At 45.1% G+C, this 10,200-nt stretch overlaps 1 protein-coding gene across 1 annotated transcript in view; it reads right to left on the bottom strand.

Moving 5' to 3' along the window:
- Positions 1-2,056: 2,056 nt before the first annotated feature.
- Positions 2,057-10,200, bottom strand: part of DCAF12 (DDB1 and CUL4 associated factor 12) — a 402,526-nt gene continuing 394,382 nt past the window's right edge. The window contains exon 9 of the mRNA XM_069626849.1: positions 2,057-3,022. Coding sequence (XP_069482950.1) covers positions 2,864-3,022 — 159 coding nt within the window. The 3' untranslated portion in view covers positions 2,057-2,863. The remainder of the gene's footprint in view (positions 3,023-10,200) is intronic.

Below are 10,200 nucleotides of genomic sequence, written 5' to 3'. Positions count from 1 at the left end.
ATCGTCTATCAAAAATTCACATTGGGCACCACCAGAGTACTGTTACATGTGCTGGCTGCCTTCCATTTGCACAGCTCCTTCTTACCATAACCGCAGGCTTCCTTTTTGGGTTTATCCAGGTGGTTAACCCAGGCATTATGACATGTTCTAAATCCCTGTTCTAAAGACACTACAAACTGGACACCAACTAAACACCTGATGACTTCTAAAGACAACAATATCCCTACAAACTGTCCTCTAAAGCTACTTCTTGGAAATATGCTGCACTATTTTTACCACAGCCATTTAAAGAGCACCTTTTAATACATATGTAGGCAATCCCTTATTGTAATGCTGTTATATGTGATAGTGTACCTTCTTTACAATCCACTCCTGCCGAGTATAGCCTTGACTGCTCATGCACGGTTGTCCCTTGGAGAATCAGGCCATATACTGAAAAATGCTGCAAGCTGTGTATTTATCTTCCTGGGCCCTAGGCAAAGGATCTATGAAAATACTAACAATGCCAGGTAGTTTGCCTTTGATCAAGATAAAACTATGTTGAAGGATCAAGAAGCTTGCCGGAGTAACAAACCAAATAGTTCCAAATGAAATGCAGCTCACCTGTGGGCCTATTATTTAAATGGTAAACTGCCGACATGAGCAATCGAGGGGGCATGGATGACAGAACCCACAGAGGAAAGACATTATAAAGGGAAAGCAAAGATTACTGGTAACTATTAAAAGTGCTGAAATTGTTCGAGAAAATTCCAGAGAATCAGATTGGTTTTAAGATGCAGACTTAAAAGGAAAGGAGGAAGGAGGGATTGTGTGCTTTAGATGCCTGCATGGTTATTTTACAATCCAATGAAGATTGAGCTGCCTTGATTAATTTATTTGTTTTCATTGCAGAAAAAGGCACTTCAAAACAATATTCTAGGCTGATATATAAAGATATACCAATGCCTTGGTAACAATATGACACGACATGCCGTAGACAGACACACAAAGGACTTTTAATGTTTACTGGCTGTCAAAACAATAGCCAGAACAGTCGTTAAAAATAACAGTCCTGTTAGATTAGGGTCGAACAAATCACATGACCATAAGAAACGCAAACATCTCCTCTCCCCCACAAATCGTAGCATATAAAGTGAACATCCATAAAATAAAACCATCAACCCAAACTTGCCTGCGGAACCATCTCGGGACATGTGCCTGCAATAGGTAAGGTGCATGGAGGAACTTTGAAGTGGCTGGTGGTTAACAATGTGGTGGAACATCCATGTTAGCGATGCAAGAACAGTGTTTCGATCTTTATCCGACAGAAACTGTGCCCAAGTCATGCCAGGAGAGACTAATCTGAGAGTCTGAGAGGGGCATAAGTGTGGAGAAAGGAAAAGTGCCCTTTCAGCACACCAGTTACCCTTGCTTGTGGTGATTTACTATCAAAATCAAAGTCAGGACAGGTGTATGAGCTTCAATCGCCAAGTGGATTTGATTAATGGGTTTGCTAGGAACTTGCAAGGGCACACCCGCCTTTCACCTGTGCCACTGATGCAAATAGTCTTAGTGAAATTGAGAGTGTGGGTACACGGATATTATTTCATTTTAAGTGACCCTTCCCTTAAAAAAGGATAAGATCCAACAAATGAGGGAGTTTGATTTGACGGTTCTCTCTTTGTAAATAAGATTTTCATGAATTGGCAAAAGAACTGTGGCTTGCTATGTTAAAGATATAAATATCGGGCCAATCATTTAAAGGAATTAACGTATTAGGTATGATGAAAACAGTACTTACTTGCAATAGAAGTTTGATAAAAGGTACAGATTCACAGAGTTACAGACGTGTGTAACACCAGATTTGCATCTTGCATTCCCAAAAGTTGAGAATGAAGGAGCCAGCAATGGACCTCCACAGGGATCCCGATTGCTCGGTATAATGAATATGTGGCACACCATCATGCACCCACATTTGATAATGCACCAAGAAATTAAAGGCAAAAATACCAAAACAGAATACAACACATTTCTCAGATCACAAAAAAGAACCACAGATTCATAAGGCAAATAACGATTTAGTTCCAAACAGGTTTATTTAATTTTATTGATTTTTTCTCTTCAATATACAGTGTTGGTAGACTCGACTTAAAAAATAAGATAAAAGTAGTCCCCAAATAAGGACTTTGCAGATAAAGAAATAACACATTTTTGTAATAGTTTTAATGACAATCAGGCACCACTCTAAGTCATTCAAATGTGGAATTTACAAAGACACAAAAGTTCATTTCACGCACTTTATTAGCCCCTTGACTTTCACAGAAAATCTAGAAGCGGCCACTCAATTATAAACAACCCCTACTTTACAGTAAGGACGGTGTGTATGACTGCTTTGCGAACAATGGAAGTGAGCTTAAAGGTTATGGACGAGGGTCTGAAAAATAGAAGGTAAAGCAGCAGAGAAATGAAAAGAAATGTAATGATGAACATGTACTTTTTTCTTAAAATACTAATTGTCAGGTCCCTATTATACAATAGGCCACTAAAAAGGATTGCCTGCTTGAAAATTTAAAAACTGCACAAATGATGCTTGTTAAATGACATTTTTACATGGTTTTAATGCACTTCAAAAAGAAAAATCATGCAACATTAGGTACTGGTAAACAGGAGGCGGGATTGCTCGACAACGCAATTCAGACATGAGACACTGTAAAGTGAATAGGAATGTATTTTCAGAAAAAGGTAACAATGTTCCTTCCAAGAAAGCAAAATCGTTATTTTAAAAAAAGTGACATTTTTAAAAATGAAAATCGACCTCATGGATGGAAAAGAAAAAAATGAAGGCAGAAACAGTAATGTTGGCATTTGTGTAAAGAAGGAGTTGTTAGCACCACAGACCAGCATAGTTCCCGTGGAGGCCAGAAGGGAGGGGGCCACCAGCTACAAACAGTTTCATCCCAGACGTGTCGTAGCAGTGGGTGTAAACAGCATTGGGGAAATAAGCAATGTCCGAGAAGTAATTCCTCCATGTTTCATCATGATTCTGTCAAAGTAAGAAAAAAGTACGATCATTAGTTGGCGTGGATATGCTTGGTCTCTACCATTAAATCTTGTTTTGCAAGCTGGTGGTGGCCTTTTGAACTGCGTTTCATTCTAACATGGTATGTGCATAATGATAGCAGAAAATGGTTTTCAAGATTTATTTACCCAGATAAAATGTGTAAAATTCATTTCATTGCGAAAGGTTTCAGAGTTTTGAATTTGCGTTTCAAAGCAACTTTAAGAAACATTGTGCAGCAATGGGAAGACATGCATGCAATGTTGCAAAAGGTCACATATAGAACATAGAACATATAATGGTGTTTTAATTAGGATATTGGCCCCAGAGAGACACCAATCTGTAGGTATTCTGAGCAACATAGTGCACCTCCCTATTGCATATTGTATTGTAGTCATTTATATTGCGCCATTTCCCATTTGTATGGCCTCAATGCGCTTTGTGGTTGGAATGCCCCCGTGGACCGAATTCCAGGTATGGGAAAGTTCTAAGAGTTTATTTTAAGATGCGTGTGTGCATTCTGCCGAGATTAGGATTTTGGAGGGCTGGCCAGGCTCCATTAAGCAATCCAGAGATCAGGTACATAGGCGGGTGCCGTCAGTGGTTAAGACAGAGTGATAGTGCAGGAGACTCGATGTGTGCCCAGCTGGACTGAATTTGTCCGAGGTTGTCGAAGTATATTAATGGAAGAGATGTTGAGGCACGTCAGGGGTTTCAGTGCGGACGGCTATGCGAGTGGCTAGACCGAATATCACATAGCCGTAGCTGCATTCTAGAGAGCATGGATGGGGAGCTGTACCTGCGGCATGCGGCCACAGTCGTAGTGCGATTTATGCATACCTTGAACTCGGACAGAGAGTTCATCTTCGAATGTTGCTTTTTCCTAGGTCTCCCAAGGCGATAGATGGTGTGTCGCGTGCATCTGCCTATTCTCTTGATCTGTACCGTTTGCTTTGTTTGTTTTTTGCCTGTCTATTTGTCCGCACTGAGGCTTTCGGGCGTGTTGCGCATTACAAAAAACAAAATAATTATCTTCTGGTGGGGTTAATGTACTACCATTGAGAAGGACATGGCCGCTGCCATTCTTTGAGTGAAATAGTCTAATAAGTTAAATAGACATTGACACCTATGACCCAAGACCAACGGTATCGTTTCCCGTCCCCAAAAGAAAGAACCGTCTAAGTATGTCATGTTTTTTTGCCCCTCAGGGCGTCTTAGTGCACCACCATTCCTACCCCCCAAAAGCCATTTAAGTGCGTACCGGGTCCTATAGCCCCAAGCTGAACTGGTGCATTTCCTCTTTACCTCCAGTGAAACCTATGAATTGAGCGTTCTGAGTGCTTCGGTAAGCGCCTTGATAATTAGGTAGGGCGGCCCAACTGAGTGCGTGACATGACCCGTTAGGACTGATTTTCTATACTCTGGCCTGGTGGACAGATGTATAGGAGGCCAACCTATATTGTGACAGGAACAACTCTGGGAAGTTGTAGCCAAGCCAGTTTAGGTAGCAGTGACAGGCTGTCTAGTCTAAGTACTCCAGAGGTGGAGAGCTTGTAAAGCCCCCACAATGGGCATAACAAATTGCACTTAGGATGTATAAAAATACAGTTATTTAATTATGGCCAAAACACACTATAGGAAAATGACTACAAGCAGGTAGACAAACGAAGGATGTCCTACGTTGCTTTTCCCGCCAAAATCCACAGTCTTCGATTTTCAGCAGTTGCAGGTTTGAGCTCCACTACGGTTGGTGTCTTTTGCTGATGCAAGGACTCTCGGTCGAAGAATGCAAAAACTCTCGATGCAGCACCCCTCTCAGGAGTGGACACGGGTCAGGTAAGCAGTTTTCGGACGGTGCACGTGGCGCTCAGCGATGCAACAGGACTCAGCAGCTGAGGTGGGACTTTCTGGTCTATCTCGGGTCCCCTTTGTGCTAGGACGACAACATTTCGCAGGAGGGAGCCTTGCAGCGGCGGCTGAGGGTCCACCACGTTTCAGGGTACAACTCGGTGCAGTGATGAAGTTAGCACAGTAGCCCAAAAACGTAGTTGGTCAGACAGGACGGTATCAGGGCACTTCCGAAAGCTGTTTTTGGCAGAGCACAGAGCACACATCGGGAATGGATGGTCCCTCCACCTCATGAGTCGTCGCACCTTTGCAGGGCTACTTAAGATCAAGAGCAAGACAGGACTCCACCAGGGCTGCAGTAGAAGCTGGTTGCCAGGCCTCCTTCAGTCAGGTTTCTTCGCGGGTCTCACAGCTGGACAGGATACTTGGCTCCTTCAGGTTTCTCCGGGATCTCTGAAGAATGGTTGCAGGGGTCCTCTTCTTATTCTAAAAGCCAGGTAAGAGCTGAAACTCCCACTAGCCAATGGAAGGACTAGCCCATACACACACACACCATTAGTGGTCCATCGGGACCACTGGCTGGAATATTTATTCATACCACTCAGACGCACAGAAACACAATGTGGATTGGAGTCAGTCTGACCCAGCCCACATCCTGACTGCAAACACAGATAGCCCTGCAGTAGCCCGCCAAAAGCTGCCGAGAAGGATCTTCTTGGCCTCTGAGGCCAGGAAAGCAGATAAACAACAAGATGGAATAAGAACAAGTGAAAAATCTCGTGGCACAGCCATGTTTCACCAGTAGTCACAGTTCGTAACCATCCGAGTTAAACGCGGTAAGGCTAAAACGAAATTCCCCAAAATGTGGGGAAAAGTCACTGCTGCCACCAGCCCATCTTTTAAGCACATCTAGAGTAACCAAAAAATCCTCTGAGCGTTAGTCTAGGGCAAAACAAAAATGCACCCCATTGCACTGCAGTGTAAGCTGCATTGTGCAAATGATACAAAGTTAACACAAGTTAACACAAGTGATAAAAGAGTAACCATTAGTAGCAACATAGAAACACGACTAAACTAAGGGAAACACTGTTTCCCAGTTCTGATAGCCTGAAGAACATATTAATTTCCCCATAACATATGAGCAAAGGCTAGTGCAGTGAAGCTTAACGCTTCGCTTCACTGTACTGTAAAAAGTACAGGTCAGATTCAAAAATAAAAGCAAAAAGCTTGGGAGTTCCATACATTTGGAAGGAAAGGTGCAGTAAAGAGAATCTTTCCTAACACCTGTCCCCAATACAAACAGGGCATGCTACAGTTGCTACCTCTATTGGCCCATCTAGTCGAGCATTCTGTCCAAACAATTAAGTGGCAACGTTCAAGGTACAATCAGATTTTCAGGAGTTAACCAGTTTGCACCAGTTATAGAGTAAGAGGATAGGTGGAGGTTAGGGGGTTGATGTATGATAGTCTGTGGGGTTTGAAAGGGGTGAGCTAATCATGGTGTGCTGCTGTGAACACTGTTGGCATCCGCTGTGGTTTGAAATTGCTGGTGTTTTGCTGGGTCAGGGCAAGTACTTGTGTTTGAGGAGCAATCAAAGGATAGTGTGGAAGAGGGATTTCAAGAAGAGGGAGGAAATAGCCAGGTTTGAGGGCATTTCTGAATTCGAGGTGATTGTCAATGCGGCAGATGTTGTGAGGGAGAGAGTTCCAGATGGGCCACTGTGTTTTGCATTCTTTGGAGTTTCCCAAGTTGGAACGCTGGTGCGCCTAGATACAGGCAATTTGCACAGCCCAACCGGGAGAGGATGATGGTGAGGATGGCAGAGATTCAGTGTGGGTAGGTGAGGTATGGGAAGATTCGCCTGAGGATGCATAGGTGGTAGAAGCAGGTTCTGGTATGTTGGGAGAGGTATAGAGTAAAGGTTGCCGGGGGAGGCCTAGAGAGTGAGGTCAAGGGATAGGTTGGGGAAGGAGAGCATTTTTTCTGCAAACTAGGATTTGTGTTTTTCCAGGGTTGAGGATGAGGTGGTTGGTCGTCATCCAGTGGTCAATATCCGAGAGGCATGATGGAAGATCTGGACGGGTGGTGCCTGGTGATTTGGGGATTTCGAGTATCATCTGTGTAGTTGTAGCAGGTGAGATTGTGGCAGCGGATGAGTGTGAAGAGTGGGAAGAACTCCTTTCAGCACTGGGCAGGATGTGGAGGTGAAAGGGTGGAGGAGTATGATAGAGATGAAGGAGGAGATCCATATGAGAGCTTGATTCATAAAGACTGAAGCCAGTCTAGGAGTATGGTGTAGTCAATAGTATCGAAGGCGGCCAAGCGGTCAAGAAGAATGAGTATGGTACAGCCTTCCCCATCCGCTGTTCATTTCAGGTCGTCCCATACAGACACTAGGGAGGACTCAGTTCATCAGATGTCGGATTGGGCACAGTCAAGAAGGTTGTTGGCTTCAGTGAAGTTCCAGAGTTGTTTTTATGCTGTGCGGTGCATGCGTTTGGCCATGAAACGGGTGTTGGAAATGGGCTGGTAGTTCTGGGGAATGAGAGGGTCGAGCGTAGGTTTTTTGAGAAGGGGTTTGATACAGGAGGTTTTGGAGGCTTCCGGGAAGGTTCTCGAAGTGAGGGATTGAGCGTGCAATACTGCCTGCGCAGGTTGATATTAGGATGTTTTTGAGGAAAGTGGGCGGGCATGGGTCTTCAGTGGATCCCGACAGGCGGCTTTGCGCTAGGAGCGAGAGGAACTCGGTGTGAGATCGAGAAGTTTTGCATCAAGAGGGAGTTGGGACAGAGGACGGGAGGTGGGGCAGGGACATCATTGCTATTTTAGAGACGATGGCACTATGTTGTTGATAGCGATGTGAAAATGTTTGGCTAAAGCATTACATAGGGATTGGGAGTTAAGTGGTGGAGGGGTTGGGCAACCTGGAGCTTTGAAATCTGAGATTCTGTGCAATTCCTTGCTTGGGTTGAACGAGTTCAAGATTCTGTTCCCATAGAATTCTTTTTTGGCTTTTATAATTTCCGACATGTAGGGCCTAGTTGGTCTTTGCCAGGGGGGGGTTAGGTTGGGTTGGGTTGGTTCTCCAGGTCTGTTCCAGACGGTGCTTGAGAGTTTTGATGTTGGTGGTGTACCATTTGGGGGTGAGGCCGGATCTCTGAAAGGTCAGTTTTTTGGGAGTGAGAGGTGTGTGGGCGCTGTAGAGCCAGTGGCTGAAGTGTTTGATGGGGGAGGGACTAACTGGAGGGAGAGAACTGGTAGTGAGTTGAGGAGGTTATTGGCTAGGGGGTGTGTGTGTGGGTGTGGGGGTGTGGGGATGTGGGGGTGTGTGTGTGTGCGTCCGTGCGTGCGTGCCAGGGGTGAAGATGGTAAGGAGAAGAAGATTGCTGAGTGATCTGTCTAGATTAGGGAGCGTGGAGGCAGAGTGGATATGATGTTTGTGGCGCTGAAATCTGCATCGAGGGTGTGGCCTGCAGTGTGGGTGGGGCGAGAAATGAGTTGTGTCATTTTGAAAGCTTCTAGGTTATTTGTGAGAGCGGGTCATGGGGTCTGAGGAGGGAGACAAACCAGATTTTGAAATCTCCTAGTATGGTGAGCGCTGGATGCAGGTTGAAAGTAGTTGACAGAGTGTCGTTGAGAGAGCCTGCAAATTGTAATTGGCTATTTATAACACGCTTAATACCCAGAGGGTTCTATGCACAAACCCAGGATCAAACCTGTTTCGCTCTGCATTGTCTTCCAAGACGAGCGCGTTGCCCCTGAGCTATCCCCCCCAAACAGAAATTGGAGTTGTAGCCAGGGCGTCTATACATGAGTAGAAAGCTGTGGGAGGTAGTGGGTGAGTTGAAATTTTACAATTAGGGATTCATAATCTGTGGTGCTGGCTAAGGGGTCTGTGAGAAGGACTGGAATTTGGTGTTTGGGTAGGATGGCTAGTCCCCCACCTCTTCTGGATCTGTTCTGAGCCATCAGGTTGTAACCTGGGAAGAAGGCCTCGTTTACAATGGTTTCGTAGTCAGCAAACCATGTCTCTGTGATGAAGAGGATGTCTGGGTGTTCATCCAAGATAGTTCAAATATGTGAGACCAAACTGGCATTGATGAGAATGCAAGTGATCAGGTTGGATGTGGGGAGGTGTTCTCTGGTAGCACAGGGAGTCGTGGTGTGTGCTGTTGGTGAAGGGGTTGTGCTGGAAGGCTTGAGTTTGCACAGGTCGCGTGGGGATTGTTGAAGGAGTGGGAGTGGAGGGGGACGGGGGAGTAGTGGAAGCATGGAGATGGATGGGGTTGTCAGTGGAGGGCATGGGGGTGAAGGTGGACATATGCGGTGAGGGGAAGAGGGGAACCGAGCTAAGACTGGCTTGGGAGCTCAAAGGGGGGGGGGCTTGCGCACTATAGCAAGGTGTGCCCTAGGGGTGAAAGGTAAGACTTTCTTGGATAGGGAATAGCAGAGCTGTATGCATTTGACTATCCATCTGGAGATGGTGGGCGTTCTTTGATATGTGATCGCCCCCTCTACCAGGCGCTATGGAAATAAAGATTTTCTGTTTTCCTTAGAGGTTTTGTTCACATAGTACAAGACTGCCCTCCTCCGTACATCAAGTGTATGGAGGCTTCTTTCTGCTGAGTTTGATGGATTTTGAAAGAAGGTAGGAAGTTCTATGGATTGATTTACATGGAACTTTGAAATGAACTAAGGTGAGAACCTAGGATGTGTTCGGAGGACAACCATGTCCTTGTGCATAATGAAAAAGGAGTCTTGTACGGACAAAGCCTGTATCTCACTGACTCATCATATGGAGGCGATAGCTAGTAGGAATGCAGTATTGTAAGATTTTTCAGGGTGGCCTTGTGCATAGGCTCAAAGGGTGGACCCATGAGCTTTGGGAGCACAACATTGAGATCCCAGGGTTGGAAATGGGGGGTATAGCCTCTTTACCCCTTCCATGAATGCCTGAATGACAGGGACTTTCCACCATGACACTTTATTCTGTGAGGTGGTGTAAGCCAACAGGGCCACCAGATGCACCTTTATGCAATTAAATACTAGGCCAGAGTCTAGTAGGTAAAGCATGCAGTGTAGAATGTTAGCTGGAGAACATTCTATTCAGTTTAGTGATTGTGATGTGCACCATATCACAAATCTTTTCCACTTATTAAAATAGCAGTGCCTGGTGTTGGGTTTTCGTGCCTCTTTAAGGATATCCATACACCTTTGTGGAAGATTTAAGTGGCCCAAGTTCATTGATTGTGGGTGTAGTTGGAGGGATGCCCCTTTGTGCTGCATCAAAATGTTGTATGGGCACAGGAGCTTG

This window comes from Ambystoma mexicanum, chromosome 6p (genome assembly GCF_040938575.1).
Source record: "Ambystoma mexicanum isolate Mex_15411 chromosome 6p, UKY_AmexF1_1, whole genome shotgun sequence".
Taxonomy (NCBI): Eukaryota; Metazoa; Chordata; class Amphibia; order Caudata; family Ambystomatidae; genus Ambystoma; species Ambystoma mexicanum.
Note: the sequence above shows the minus strand (reverse complement) of the source record. Positions and strands in the feature narration are given on the sequence as shown.